The 15,965-nt window shown below is 45.8% G+C and overlaps 1 protein-coding gene across 1 annotated transcript in view; it reads left to right on the top strand.

Annotated features, from left to right (window-relative positions):
• Positions 1–15,965, top strand: part of LOC147724795 (protein brambleberry-like) — a 244,234-nt gene that overhangs the window by 131,234 nt on the left and 97,035 nt on the right. The window contains exon 8 of the mRNA XM_086967074.1: positions 15,348–15,554. Within this exon, the coding sequence (XP_086823200.1) occupies positions 15,348–15,554 (207 nt within the window). The remainder of the gene's footprint in view (positions 1–15,347; positions 15,555–15,965) is intronic.

Below are 15,965 nucleotides of genomic sequence, written 5' to 3'. Positions count from 1 at the left end.
GTTATGTTGGTGCTGTCGTTTGCAGCGCTAGATGGGGCAATTGGTGGTGCAAGCAGCAGTTGCCTCCTGATTATGGCCCTGGCACTTATGTTTTTTTTTAAACAAATTGAACACTAGGGGGCGCGCGCGCCCGCTAGCTTGCTGACCAGGTATAGCTGTCCACTTGTTGTCGAGGGACCCGCGCCACAATCCAACAATGGCAGTCCTCGCTTTCCGAGCAGACTGAAGGGACTTTGCAATTATAAACAAACAGGTGTGCTCCAGGCCATTTAGGAAACTTGCTTTCACGTGTTTTTGTGCTAATTTAGACATTAGATGGTGACTAGGAAAGAAGAGATTCCATCATAGATTGATGACGTCTGAATATTGGTATCGGTAATATTGCCAGTTTTAATAATGTATTAGCTGCATTAATTCTATTCATAATTTTCATATCAAAGTCAAAAACAGCTTTATTCGACGTTGATAAAAAACAATCATAAAAGCACAATAAATATACAAAAGTACATTAAAAGACATCTAAAAAGGAGGAGTCAGAATAATATTTGCATGGATATGTACAGTTAATTCATAGTATTCCTAGATTTTATTACAGATTTTAGGAATGATGAAACAAGGTGCATAATTAGTTCATCTGCTAACATTTGTAATTTCATCAGAGCGGTCCTACATTGCCTTGGGCCCCAGTATTTTAAGAGTGGAATCAAGAATCTTTCTTGGCAGAGTATAAAATGTACAGAAAAGTGTACAATGTAAAATACTGTTTTGACACATTGTCACAGGGACATAGAACCATGTCTCTAGACCAACAGTTTTGCTCGGGGAATGTTATCAATCTGAAGAAAGTGCCCCCCCTGAATCTGGTCAGTAACATACGTGCATAACAGCTATGCACCTTAATCAGGTATTGCTGTATGCCCTGCCCTTGAAGAATCAAATGATTCTCCATCACTGATATTTTGTTTTTCTCAGTTAACCATAGTTTGCTCTCAAAGTGCAGGCATGTATGCTTTAGTTTCTTCCTGGGAACTGAGATTAAGCACTCAGGGGAGTCAAAATATTCTGAGTTCCCAATGTCAGTCAAGAATCCCTGAATGCAGATTACAAAATCTTTGCATCCCTCTTAGCAAATAGGTTGGGCCAGGTTGCCCCCGACATTTTACATCCTAACCAGAAGGGTTTCGTCAGGGGTCGCCAACTCTGCGAATTAACTTATGATCTTATAGGGGCAATAGACATAGCGACCAAGGATTCCATCCCATTGAGTATCCTCCCGATGGATACTACCAAGGCCTTCGACGGGGTCAATTGGATGTACCTGTTGGGGGGCCTTGGCTAAGTTCAACGTGGGTGAGGGTTTTCGCAGAGCGGTAAAACTCTTGTACCATAGCACAACTGCTTGTGTATTGGTGAACGGGGGCCTGTCAGAACCATTCCCAATTACAAGAGGAACATGGCAGGGCTGCCCCTTATCCCCTCTGCTGTTCGATCTCTATATTGAGCCATTCGCTCAAAAATTAAGAGGATGATTCCATCAAACCTTTTATTTATAGAGACTGGGAAAAGAGGGTGGCCCTCTATGCGGACGATGTTGTGATAATGACATCAGAGATTAGCACCGCATTTCCCGCTGCCATTAAGTTAGCCTTGGAATTCGGGGAAGTATCAGGTTATGAGGTGAACGCCTCGAAGACTGAGATAATGGTGTGGAATGATGAGGTGAGCGGTTTCAATGAGCAATTGAGTACATCTTTGCGGTACCTAGGGCTAAATATTGTCAAAGATATCAGCCTAATCGCCCCATCGAACTTTGCTTTGGCAGCAAAGGAATGTCGGAAGCTGATGAGAGCGTGGCAGCATCTCCCCCTGTCTTTACTAGGCAGAGTTAATCTGGTGAAGATGTCTATCTTACCGAAGGTTTCCTTCTTATTCAATACAATTCCTTTATGTTTTGACCCTATTTTGTTGACTAAGTTACAGGGTGAAATCACGTCATTTATCTGGAATAATAAAAATACAAGGATAGCCTGGAAGAAAATCAGGCGTCGCAGGGAGAAGGGGGGTTGGCAGGCCCAGATTTGCAGATTTATGCGTGGGCATTTCAACTATCACACGCACGAATGCTGCTAAAAATTACAACACATGAGGGAATTGGGAGTATGTTTGTGGCTTTATTGGAGAGTGAAGGAGTTGGGCAGTCTGGCTATCTGTTAAAATTTGGGGACCCCAAATTCTTTAAAGTAAAATTGAAGGTGCTGCAGGGCTTTGCAAGAACATGGGCTAAGGTGAGGTCTTCAATAAAATTGGGGTACTATTCCAGCAGATCGCCAATATGGGACCTTCCATTGGCTCCAGGTTGGGTGAGCGACATCTTAGCACTCCCACTTAGAGAGGCTGGGTTAACACTATGGGGAGATCTGTTCTTGGAAGGGACCCTGCTTCCTTAGGAATATCTAGTACGCAAGGTGGGGCCCAATCTTTCTAGATTTAAATACTTGCAAATATCGAGCTGGGCTCAAGCAGCAACTACCCAAACTCCATGCCAAAACAACTTGCCAATAGGGGGAGGCAGTGAACTTGAATCTCTTCTGTTAGATAAACCACCAGCAAAAAAAGAGATATCTTTGGTATAATCTAATAATGGAAGAGACTGACAGTGATTTCCATCTTCCCGAGCTACTGCGGGGAGTCTTGATGCCAGGCTTGAATGTGAAAGATCTGTGGTTAATGTCTTGCAGTGTATTGTGGGACTTAGTCAAACCAGCCTGGCTTCGCAGAAACCATCTTTTTACCCTGCATAGGGCATACTACTCCCCACAGAGGTTGTCCAAGTTTTCCCCAGGGGGCCCTGTGGTCTGCCCACGTTGTGGTATGAAGGAGGCCCCGGACACACACACATGTTCTTTGATTGTCCTCATCTAGCACCTTTTTGGGAATCAATCGGCAGCAAACTTAAATCTTCTCTGGGTTTCACAGTAGTGATTGATCTCCGCATCGCCATTTTTGGAGTTGGGGACCAGACTCGCAGTCCCGCCAAGAATCTTCTGTTCTATTCTATTCTAGTGGCTCGCAGAGAAATCTGTAAGCGATGGAAGGACGCTTCCATCCCTTCCTTTTATGACTGACGCACTTCTATCCTCCAAATCTCGAAACTAGATCTTGCCAGGGCTGGAAACAAGAGAAGAGAGCATTTTGGCATATGCTCGATTGGTCCCAGTGATTGAACCGGGTTATTTTTCTTTTTTTTACCTGGATTCGATGATTACGTAGCCATGGCTCATTCTCCCTGCTATGCCAGTCTCTCCCTCGCTCCCGGTATTTGGCCTGGCAATAGTAATGGTGGTAATTGGCTATCTGGTTGTTATCTGTCTTCTGTGCAACAAGGTGTGTTGATCGGTGTGGACCCAGTCGTTGTTGTTGGGAACGAGTTGTCATCCCCTTATTCGCCATCCCTACCAGTCTAGACTGAGGCAGCACGATTGTACTCCCATATACCTTTCTCCCTTGTTTCGCTGTATGGCAGTTGGAAACCATGAACGTAAATGAGGATACAAAAAAAAAAAAAAGAATCCCTTAACATAATTAAGCCAGGGAATATTGCTAACCCCCTCTAGTTCTAAGCAATCCAATATTACATCCCTGTTCAGACCGGTCTCCTCAGTTGACCACACTTTGTGCCACAATAAAATGGGGTCAACTTTGATTAAGTCTGAAATATAGTGTATGCCAAGTTCTTGATGGCAAGTCAAGTCAAGTCAAAGAATTTATATAGCGCACTACATACCCAGAGGGTTTCAAGGCGCTTAGGAAGGGGGGAGGATTACTTGTCAAATATCCACGTTTTAAGTTGCTTTCTGAATGCTAGGTGGTTCTGGGTAAGGCGAAGGTAAGCGGGGAGTGAGTTCCATGTTTTAGCAGCCAGGTATGAAAAGGATCTGCCTCCCATGGTGGTCTTGTTGATGCGAGGTACAGTGGCGAGGGCTTGGCTGGAAGAACGTAGTTGGTCGGAGGGGGTGTAGAAGGACAGTCGTGAGTTGAGGCATTCTGGACCGATGTCGTAGAGTGATTTGTGTGCGTGGGTAAGCAGTCGGAAAGTGATCCTCTTATTGACGGGTAGCCAGTGGAGGTCTTTAAGGTGACCAGAGATGTGTTCGTTGCGTGGGATGTCTAATATGAGTCTGGCTGAGGCGTTTTGGATTCGTTGGAGTTTCTTCTGGAGTTTTGCGGTAGTACCTGCGTAGAGGGTGTTTCCGTAGTCCAGTCGGCTCGTGACCAGAGCGTGGGTGACTGTTTTCCTTGTGTCGGAGGGGATCCAGCGAAATGTTTTTCTGAGCATGCGAAGAATGTTGAAGCAGGAAGAGGATACGGCGCTGACTTGTCTGTTCATTGAGAGTGAAGAATCCAGGATGACGCCTAGGTTCCGTGCGTGGTCTGTCGGGATGGGTGCTTTTCCGAGGGCTTCCGGCCACCAGGAGTCGTCCCATGCAGATGGGGATGTACCTAGGATGAGGACTTCTGTTTTGTCTGAGTTCAGTTTCAGATGGCTTTGTTTCATCCATTCGGCAACTTCTTTCATTCCTTCATGTAGGTTAGTTTTGGCGGTGCTGGGGTCATTGGTGAGAGAAAGGATCAGTTGAGTGTCATCCGCGTAAGAGATGATGTTGAGGTTGTGTTGGCGTGCGATGGCCGCGAGGGGGCTCATGTATACGTTGAAGAGGGTGGGACTGAGTGAGGATCCTTGTGGTACGCCGCAGATGACTTCAGAGGCCTCGGACGTGAATGGTGGAAGACGGACTCTCTGGGTTCTTCCGGTGAGGAACGAGGTGATCCATTCAAGTGCTTTTCCTTGGATTCCGATGTTATTGAGGCATTGTAAAACGGTTTTGTGGCAGACTGTGTCGAATGCTGCAGAGAGGTCAAGGAGGATGAGGGCGACTGTGTCTCCATTGTCCAGTAGAGTTCGAATGTCGTCTGTTGCTGCGATGAGGGCGGTCTCAGTGCTGTGTTTTGCTCGGAAGCCAGATTGTGAAGGGTCGAGGGATTTGTTGGCTTCGAGGAAGGCGGCGAGCTGGTTGTTGACAGCTTTCTCGATGACTTTGGCCGGGAATGGAAGAAGCGAGATGGGGCGGTAATTTTTGAGTTCGGTGGGGTCCGCTGTGGGTTTTTTCAGAAGGGCGGTGAGTTCAGCGTGTTTCCAGTCTTCTGGGAAGGTGGCGGAGTTGAAGGAGCAGTTGATGACGTCTCGGAGGTGCGGTGCTATGACGGAGTCTGCTTTGTTGAAGATGTGGTGAGGACATGGGTCTGTGGGGGATCCTGAGTGGATGGAATTCATCAGGTGGATGGTGTCCTCAGTGGAGATTGGGTTCCAGTCGTTAAGGGTGTTCGCGGGGGGAAGATGATCAGCAACTGGTAGGGTGGGTTGGTTTCCGGGTTGGTTGTCAAAGCTGTTGTGGATGTCTGCAATCTTGTTGTGGAAAAATGAGGCTAGGGAGTCGCAGAGGGTTTGAGAGGGGGTGATGTCGTTGGAGTTGGCCGAGGGATTGGAAAATTCCTTGACGATGTTGAAAAGTTCCTTGCTGTTGTGAGCGTTGTTGTCAAGTCGATCCTTGAATGCTGTTTTCTTGGCTTTTCGGATTAGTTGGTGGTGAATGCGGGTGGCGTTTTTGAAGGCGTCCTTGGTGCTGGTGGTTGGGTCTTTTTTCCAGGCCTTTTCAAGGGAGCGGCAGAGTTTCTTGGACTTCTTGAGATCATCGTTGAACCATGAGGCCTTCTTGCTGCCAGGTTTGTTTTGACTTTTTTTCAGTGGTGCTAAGGTGTCAGCGGTGTTGGATAACCATATGGTGAGGTTGGCGGCGGCTTCGTTAGCGTTGGAAGAGAGGGCTGGGGTGTTATGAAGGAGCGATGAGGAGATTTGGTCCGTGGTGATTTTGTTCCAGTTTCTTTGCAGGGTAGGTTGGAGGTGGATGCTGGGTTTTGGTTTGCTGTAGGTGAAGTGAACGCAGCTGTGGTCAGTCCAGAGGAGGTCTGTGGTGTGGCTGAAGGAGACATGGTTGCTGGAGGTGAAGATGGGGTTGAGTGTGTGACCTGCGATGTGGGTGGGGGAAGTGACTAGTCCGAGGTTGGCGAGGTTGTCCACGAGGATGGCGGTGTTGTGGTCGTTGATCTTTTCAAGGTGAAAGTTGAGGTCTCCCAGAAGGATGTAGTCTTTGGAGGGGAGCGCGTGTGGGGTGATGAAGTCCGTGATGTCTTCACTGAATTTTGCGCGAGGTCCTGGTGGCCTGTAAAGGAGGGTGCCTCTGAGTGTGGTTTTGGGGTCGATGTGGATCTGGAAGTGAAGGTGTTCGGAGTTGGCGAGGTTGGCGTCAGAGCTGGTTGATATGCGGATTGATTTCTTATGGACGATAGCGATTCCTCCTCCTGTGTGGCTGGTACGGTCTTTGCGAGTGATCTTATAGTCTTCAGGGATGGCAATGGTGATGTCTGGTGCGGAGGAAGCGTTCATCCATGTTTCCGTAAGGAAGGCGACCTCTGGAGAGATGGTGTCTAGTAGGTTCCATAGGTCAATGGCGTGTCTGTGGACCGATCGGGTGTTGAGAAGGATGCATTGTAGGTGGTTGGGGTCGGGAATCTGTGGTGTGGTCTGTGGTGTGGTCGTAGCGGAGATGTTGTCGGTGCCGCTGAATTTGCAGGTGACGCAGGAGAAAGGTCCATGGGTTTGTCCAGGGGCGGCTTGGACGCAGTTGGGAGCGCGGCCGGGGTTAAGGGCTAGGAGGGAGGCGGCATCGTAGGTAATGCGGGGGGGCAGGGCGGCGCGAGGGGCATGGGGTCTGGCGCTGGGCGCGGTCCAGGCGCGGACGGGCGTAGACGGGCTTACCTTTGGCGCACCTTCGGCACGAGTTGGGCGCGAACGCTGCGCGTAATCGCTGCGCGCGGGAAGAACTGTCATATATGGATAGTGGAGGGGGAGGGGCGAGGGCGTCTCAGCTGGGAGGCGGGGCGGGCACACGAGGACGACGAGAACAACAAACAAAATGGAGGGGGGAAGCACAGCGGAGCGCTACAGGTAACGCGCTGGTAACGCTAGGGAAGCGGACACAGATGCACAGAGCGCAAATGAGGCAAAGCGCTAAAATGGCACAAAGCAGGCGAAATGAAATAAAATGGCAAAATACGAGCACATACACAGAGCGCCAATGCAGTATAATGAAATGGCAAGATACGAGCACATACACAGGGCGCCAATGCAGTATACAATTCAGGCAGGTAAACAGTGCGCAGATGAAGCTAAGCGCTACTTCAGCAGGCGAAATGAAAACAATGGCTAATACAGGCACACGTTATTTATTAGCTGTCCCCCGTAGCACACGTTGAGGTGTTACGGGGGACAGCTAATAAATAATGAAGAAATTTCTCCAAGCTGTATTATATTAGGATCGATTATTCCCCAGAGACCTGCTCCATAGGTCGCGGTGGACAACATTTCGCTTTAAATATGTCCAGGAGTACAGAAATTGGGCGTCCTCCAGTTTATTGGCAAAGCATCGAACTTCTCCGACTGATCTGCAAAATATCATGTTCCTTTTCTCTATTGCCGAGGTCCAAGTCCCCTTTTTGTTAAAATTAATTCCCATATATGAGAATGTCTCTGCCGATTCTAATTTAGAGCCTGAGAGGAAGATCTTACATTTTGAGGTCTTCCTTGTAGTGCAGCACATGGTGAGGGTCTTACTTATATTTATATTGAGACCTCTATCACACATGTACGTGGAAAATTTATTCACAGCTCTTTGCAGGCCCATTTGAGTTCTGCCCATAATAACTGCATTGTCTGCATATAAAAGTATTGGTACTGGGGAATTTTTAATCCTGGGATAGTCATACTGCTGTTCCGTGAGGTGGGATGCTACGCTATTTATATAAAGATTGAAAAGAAAGGGTGCTAATATGCATCCCTGCCTAACCCCCTTTTGGATGTCAAATTTGGCGGTACATTCACCCTTTATTCCGTACTCACTCTAGCCCCAGCTCCCCTATATAATTCCCTTATGAAGACTAGCAGTTCTGGTTCAACTCCTAGTTGCGCTAATATGGACCACAATTTTTCGTGGTTCAGGTAATCGAAGGCCGAACTTGGGTCTACAAAACATAAATATAAGTTTTCCTTTTTGGCCATGGTATACTTAGAAATAATTAAAGCTAAGTTCAAGCCTTGTTCAGTAGTGCCGAGTCCAGCCCTGAACCCATATTGAAATTGTGAGAAGGCACCTTGATCTTCCACCCATAACTGCAGTCTGTTAAATATGACTCTCCCCGCGACCTTCATTAGTGAGTCCAATAAGGATATAGGTCTATAACATTTTGGATCACCACAGTCACCTTTTTTAAAAATCGGAATAACAATGGCCTCTTACCAAGTATTAAAAAACCCATTGTTATTACAGCTGTTTAGGACGTTTGTTATGGGGCCCATAGTTCTAAGTTAGATTTATATACGTCTATTGGTACCCCATCCGGTCCCGGGCTTTCCCAGCGGCACTATTATTGATGGCCTGTTGTACCTCTAAGAGAGAGAATTTTATGTTTAACGGGAAGGTTTTTTGGACAGTATCCTGAGTTCCAGATGTTTGCTCACTGCTCTCAATCTCATTTAGGGTGTCTTTCTTATACAGCTCACTGAAATGTGTTACCCAGGTATTCTCTGTAATTGCTACTTCTACAGTGTTTGAAGCTTTGTCTGTGAAGAAGGGTGCATTCACCGCCTTCCAGAATCCTGTATTGTCTTTTGGCAGGCAGGCTTTATGTAGCGCCTCCCAGGCTTTTTGCTTCAGCTCTTACGATTTTTTTTACTGCCTGATAAGAGGCAGTTCTAGCAGATTTTATAGCGGTTTGGTTTCGTGGAGATGTTTTTTAAGGATAACATTAGGTGCGTGTGCGTTTTACTGCACTCGCTGTTGAACCATCTTTTTTTCCATACTCTTATCAAATCTTTGTGGCTTTGTGAGAAGATTTTTAATTTATTCTGTGATTTTAAGAAAGGCCTCACAGAGTTGAGTCTTTATCCTCAGAGAGACAAGTCGCGAACTCACTGTGCCTATTGTTAATAAGGTTTGTGAAAAAGGCTACTGGTTCTATTTTGTTCCATTTCAAGGAATAGCCATGTTTCTTTGCCAAAGTTAATTTATAGCTATACAGGTTCTCAGTCAGGGTGTTTTGCCCCGCGCCTCTGCGAAGAGAAGGGATAAACTACATGGATGATGGTCACTCATGGCTACTTCGCTTATGCTATAATTAAGAATGCGGCCAGAATGTCGCTTAGAAATAAGGGCATAGTTAATAATGGATTGGCAACCCCTCCTGATAAAATTTGGCTTAAAAGGGACCGGTGTGGGGCACTATTCATTTATGAACCCCAAATCTAATTCAGAAATTAAATTATATTATTAAAAGAATTGCCCAAAATTGTATGGGGAAAATGTGCGCTGCCATCCTCTGTTTGAACCCAAGCCACAGGTGTTCAAGTGGCTGTATGGACATAAGGGGGAGTTAAAATCCCCAACCAATATGACACATATGTCACCTATCTGATCTACTTCAACAATGCTGGTGAGGGTTTGAGATAGATCCTCTAGGATTCTTGAGGTGTGTGGTTTAGAAATGTTGTTATAAAAATTTACCTGGACAATTTTTTGTTTTCTACCATCAATCAACGACAATATCTGATAATATTCAGACGTTGGTTCAAATTTTACGGTTATGTCATCTAGGAGATTTGATATATAAGTGCACAGACCACCCTTATTCCTGCCCCTTGTCGTGTGGATTGCTGGTGTATGGAATGTGCGGAAGCCATTTATGTGAATTGGGTCCAATGCCCAGGTTTCCTGCAAACTTATAATTTTGTGTTTTAGGAAGAGGGTTATGCAGTCCATGTCATCAATCTTACCCAATAGCCCCGCTATATTCCATGACATGAGGCTTAAGCTTTGTCGTTTCTACCTTTCTGGTAAGTGGTCTATCTATTCTCCGCAGTGTAGTGTCAGCAAGGATTCCTTCATTTCCTACCTCATCGGTCTTTGGATCTACAGGTGACATTTCCAGCCCGCCCCTGATGCTGATATTTTGAATGTTTTTGTCAGAGGGATGACTCGCAGGGGTCTTCTCGTTAATCTCGGTACCTGTTATGTCTAACTTATTAGGAGTAACAGTTTATGGGCAGTCAGTCCACCATTTCAAGTGTGCTGAATCTGTTGCTAATTGGGAAGCCCATCACCTGGGCTCGGTCGTCACAAACTTTTTCATTTAGAGGGTATCTAATGCCTAGATTCTCCAACCGGTAGTTTCCCTGAGCAGAATAATTGGGTGTGCCTTTTATTCGGTGATAGAAATATGTAAAGTCATACGGCTGAATCCTGGTACCTAGCGTATGGTGCCACTCGTCACATATATATGTAGGGACTTGCCTATCTCCAAAATTTATGATCATGCAGTCCCCCGGGATATTTTTCTTGCTACTCCCTACCCAGCTAACCCTCCGAACAAACAAAATCTTGCTACTGTAATGTGAGGGTAGAGGCCTATTAATATTGAGCCAATATATTGTCTTATTTTTTAGTTCAGTAAAACACTCTATTACCCTGCCCCAGTTCCGGAACTCCAGTCAAAACAACAACATAAGGCATAGATTCTGGAGGCAAGTCTATAACTGATAAACAGCATTCTATGTCGGGTGTACCGGTAGAGCTTCCCTGCTTGGATGTAGCTTTCAAATGACCCCCGCCCGTCGTATGCTTAGTGTTTTTTTATCACAGATGTATTCACAACAGGCAATGTGCTCTGGGCACTTTCCGACCTCAATTGTGGTGGGCTTGCTGTCAAATCACAACCTGGAGAGTTGGATATTGTCGAATTGGTCTTTGGTTTTCTTGAGTCTTTGGGAGCGGCAGATCTCTCCTTAATCACTGATAGATTTACTAAATTAGTTTTTGTATTTAACTCAATATTACTTAGAGACAGCTGCTCAAGTGTTTTTAAACGCTCCTCCATATGCTTTAATCTATCATTACTTGGTCTTATAGACTGTGTCAAGATCTCGCTCAGTTTTTCCCAAAAACGTTCCTCCAGGGGTGCGAAAAAGCATGCTGTTGTATTTGCGGGATTTAAATCAGGTCCAGCTATATGTATATCAGCAGTGGATTTGGTAACCGGTGTAGGATCGTTGCTCTCCGCTAATAAATTCTTGGCTTGCCTACCCTTTTTCATTGCCCCCGCCTTCTTCTGCTTTGGTATTGCCCCGAGCCTTATATTCTCTGAGGAGGTAGGGCCCGCTTTGTCCGCCAATAATTGTGCTCTGGTTGATGCTCCATCAGGGAGGATTGTAACTGAACTTTGGGCGTTTGATGTTTGTGTGCTTTGGGCTTCGTTTGTACTGATGCTAGTCAGATCATCCGCAATGTCACTAATTAGATCCATTGCAACAGAATCATTGGTTGTATTTATAGCTACATGTCTTTCAGGACTATTTAACGAAGCGATTTTGCCCAGTGAAGACAGTTTGTTAAATAATGGGTCCGTTGAAAGCTGACGTTCATTTAGCTCAATTTCACTGGCTAAAACTGATGCAGCTCTGATGATGAAATTGTCTTATTTATTTTATTTTATTTCTTTCGATTTCTATAGCGCGTTATAACCCAGGGGTCTCTAAGCGCTTGTCCGGTAAACACCGCAGAAATCCTGAAAAGACCCTAGCCAGAAAATTATAGCCCATTGGTCCGGACACAGTGCCTCCACGTGTATTAGTTCTTACAGAACGTTCAGCCATGATGTAGAATGCGTGCACACCAAATGGGTAATACCGGTGTATGTTAGTAACCTATACACTTACTCAGTTTGTTGCTCTGTCCAGATATTAGGGGGGTGGCCCAGCCCAGCCTCTCGGGCCTCTCAGGCCTCGAACGGGCTCAAACGGGCCCGCCCTTGGCCTGGGCTTAGCCCGGCACGGCCCTGCGACGCGGGAGCTGTCGGTCGTTTAAAGCCCCTCCGGGCGCGGAAGTGGCAGTGTCGGCTTCCGCCACGATGCAAAGTAGGCTGCGAGATGTAGTCTCCCTCCTCTCAGCGGTCGCTGGGTCTCAAGCTGCGGCAGCGGGAGGGAGACCGGGAGTAACTGCAGGTTCCAGCGTCCCCCCAAATGCTCGTTAAAGTACAGACCGCGCCCGATTTTCATATCTATAAATAACATTTTTAATTTACTCTGCACTGAGATAGGGTCTTAATCGAACAATAAAACGTGTTAAATTCTAATGGAGGTTCCTTCGGTGTGCATCTTCAAGGAAATTAATTCCAGTGACCCGTATCGGAGTGAATGTATGGTGACCGTCTCTGACAGGATTGGTTATTTACCCGATATGCACTAGGTCTAGCTTAATTTGTGGGACCTGCGTGGGGTGCGCCCTGTGTCTGTCCCGCTTAAGCTGGTAGGTTGGTTCACACCGACCCCTGCCAAAGTCATGGAAAGGGTTTTTGGACCTTATCTACAGGTGGCCTTGCAGAAACCTATCGGATCTGCCCCCAGTTTCTCTGCCTCCCCGCAGCCTTCTATACCTATTCTTCTTTCAGCATCTTCCCAATTTGTCCTCGTAGCATATTTTATTTTTCTCAAACAACATGAAAAACGAAAATTTTTCTATTTCAATGTTTCAGAAAATTGTTACAGGTTTGACTTGACCCAAAGCAAATCCTTGCACTTATGGTCAACACTGCTAACATTTTGTCACAATTACTTGCCTGTTTTTAAAATTTTTTTATTATTTTTGTTAGTGTAAATTGTTAAAAAGCTTACAAAAAATACGCTCTGCGCCCTGTATGCGGACGACGTACTCTTTGTTTATGACAGACCCTAATTGGACAGGCCCTCGAATCCTTCAAATAATGTCGGGTCTATTCATGAATGTGAACAAGTCCATACTCTGGCCACTACTGGGGTCTCCCGGCGACTATAGATGGGCTGCAGATGTATTAACTCAGACTCAAGAGGGCATGCAACAACTGCGGGGTCTTTATTACAGATAGACGGTAGATCTCCAAGGCGTGTAATATAGACACTGTTCTGACATGCCATTCTCGACAAGAGGAGTCTGTTGATATTGTGTACCTGATTAAATTGTTTGGTTGAACACAATCTGGAATTTTGGTTCAGAACTTTGTAAAACCGATTGTGTCTGTACACGACTTCCTCTTAGTGGACCCCCTGATTGACTAGGGGGGCAATCTTTTTGATTTAATAGTACTTCTTTGGGTGAAAACAGAATTTCTTCTTTTTTGTGATAGATACCTTGTATTCGAATTTAAATGTTTATATAGGTGTTTTGCTGAAATAGAGATGTATGTATATATGTACATTTGATATGATAAATAACTGTTAAAAAATAGTACGATCAATTGTGAAGTACAGATTACTACAAATAAAATTAGTAATCACGATGATGACCAGTTATGTGATCATTATACAATAGTTTGAAAATAATTTGAAGAATTGTGTTCTCTTAGTTTGGGAATGGATTATCCCGGACTCGTATAGGACTTTGGTATTGATCCCTCCCAACCATATCTGCTCCTTTGAAGCTTACCAAGGTCAAGGCTGAGCTGCGGTCATGGGCGGGTCTACCTTACTCTTTATACAGCCTGTCGTCCATTTCTCTCCCGCAGCTCCTGTATCAGCTGCAGAACCACACCTACCCCATCCTGAAGACATGGTTCTGTCAGATCAATTGCCTCCTAAGTGGATTTCTGTGGGGAGGCGGGACATTCATATTGGCGCTCTGCACTTGCTTTCTTTCCACCTATTGCGGGGGCATCACAGCCGCTGATATACAGTCATACTATGCAACCTCCCACCTGCAGATAATCAACGACTGGTGGTATGGCTTGCGTGATAAACATGTTTACGCCCTAGAGAGATGGTTACTTGGAGATCCCTCGCTTCACAAATACCTTTGACAGCCCGAGCCTCCAGGCCCTTCCTCCGGCCACCACGGTGGTACTGACAGCATGGCTGGCACAACCATCTCACACGGGAGTCCCTGCTCTGGTGCAATCTCCTTCTTCCACACAAGCATCAGCTGCAGGGGCTTACATGGGTGGGACCAGATGGGATCTCCTCTTTGGGTGATGTCCTTCATGGATCCATCGTTAAATCTTTTACGGAGCTACAAGAAGAATACTCCATGCCACCCACCCAATTTTACAAATCTTTACAATTTTGCTATGCTCCTATTCTTAGAGGCCTCCTGTCCCTCCCAGAGTTCAGCCCACTGGAAGAAAGGCTCCTCATGGGAGAGCTCTGGGATCACAAAATCTGAGGTATACCAGACACTGGTCACACATAGCGCCCTACACTCGAGAATTTAAGAGACCCGGCAAACTGACATCTGCCCCATTGACCAAGACGACTGGAGGGAGGCCCTGTAGTCCACCCAGGGGGCCGCAGTCTCTCTGCTCCTGTTACATTTAAAATACCTGCACAGAATATACCACACAGGTCTGAGGCTTTGGAAGGCAGGGCTGATAGGCTCCACAACATGCTTGAGATGTGGTGCCGAAGAGGCCACATTCCATGACACGATGTGGATGTGTCCAGCCATGGAGAGGTCCGGAAGGAAGTATTCCGGTGCCTGTCTGAGGTGCTAAGGTGGACTTTAAACAGTACACCAAGGCTTGCTTTATTGCATATTCCTGCAGATATTGGGGGTAATAGGTAGAAGCGTCACCTGCTGTTTCTGGGTAGGACCCTGGCCTAACGCGATATAGCTCGCTCTTGGAAGGCTGAATCTCCGCCCTTGTTGGTCGTCTGGAAGCGGGGACTATATGTTTTGTATGGGGCTAGAGGAGCCAGTGTTTAGGGCTAGGGGATGCCCCAGAAGCACACACACATGACCACACTGGGCTGAGTTCAGGGGTAAGGTCTTGGCCCAAGCACACCACAGTTTACATCATTGGACTCAGAAATACTGCCCCATGGCTAGTACATTGCTTTTGTTTACTCTTAATAAAGGGATGACGGGAACTGCGTATCAGGGTAGCGACACAGGGACATGGTTAAGCCTCAGTGAGATTGCTTTTGTTTTGGTTCTTTCTACTGCAGCATGTTTATTGTTAAGTTGTGTGATGTTTTGTTGTATCCTTATGCCTGATATATCCTAACACATATATTTATAATATGACTCTTCGAGCACGATATTGGCAAAAATCAATGAAATATGTTATTACATTTTTATACATAAAATACGCTCTGCACCAATTTGTTAATCCATTAAACTAGCCTTGCACATATATATTTTTTTAATTCTTTCTAGGCATGAACCTCAGTGCAGTCTACACCTGTGTCTTGCACGTGGCGTACTTCCTGCTCCTGGCTCTGCTCATGACCTTCCTGCAGACCGCCAGCCTGCCCCGCATGGTGCTGCTCTTCCTGGTTGTCATCAATGCGTTGTCTGAACTCAACCATGGGGTCTCTTTGGGCTTCAGGTCCCTTTCAGTCCTCCTGATCGCTACAGTGTTGGGTGAGTCTTGCCTCTTTTCCACCTTGGTACTGATCCGCAGCAGCACTACACAAAAGAAACAAACTGAAGGCGCCAGTAGTAGATGATGTTTAGCTGCCTTCTTAACATTTACACGATTAACTTTGTACCTCTTTTCTTTACTGTTTTTACATTTGGTAGCATTGGGGAAGAAACTAAGTTTATGAATAGGAGTGTTACATCAAACATGTTAATCTGGTACCCCTGTATTGATTGTGAAATGTATATGCAGAGCTTGACTCTTCAGAACGTTTTTATACTTGGGGAAGAGTAGACTGTATGGTGAGTGTTGACTTTACATTGGCTTGTTTCCACTGTGTGTGTGTGTTAATTTGATGAGTTATCTGATGGCTACTTTTAACTGCAGATTCCTCTCCTTTTCACTACCCTGAG

This window comes from Lissotriton vulgaris, chromosome 4_1, assembly GCF_964263255.1.
Source record: "Lissotriton vulgaris chromosome 4_1, aLisVul1.2, whole genome shotgun sequence".
In the NCBI taxonomy this organism is placed as follows: Eukaryota; Metazoa; Chordata; class Amphibia; order Caudata; family Salamandridae; genus Lissotriton; species Lissotriton vulgaris.
This window is presented reverse-complemented; position numbering and strand designations above follow the sequence as displayed.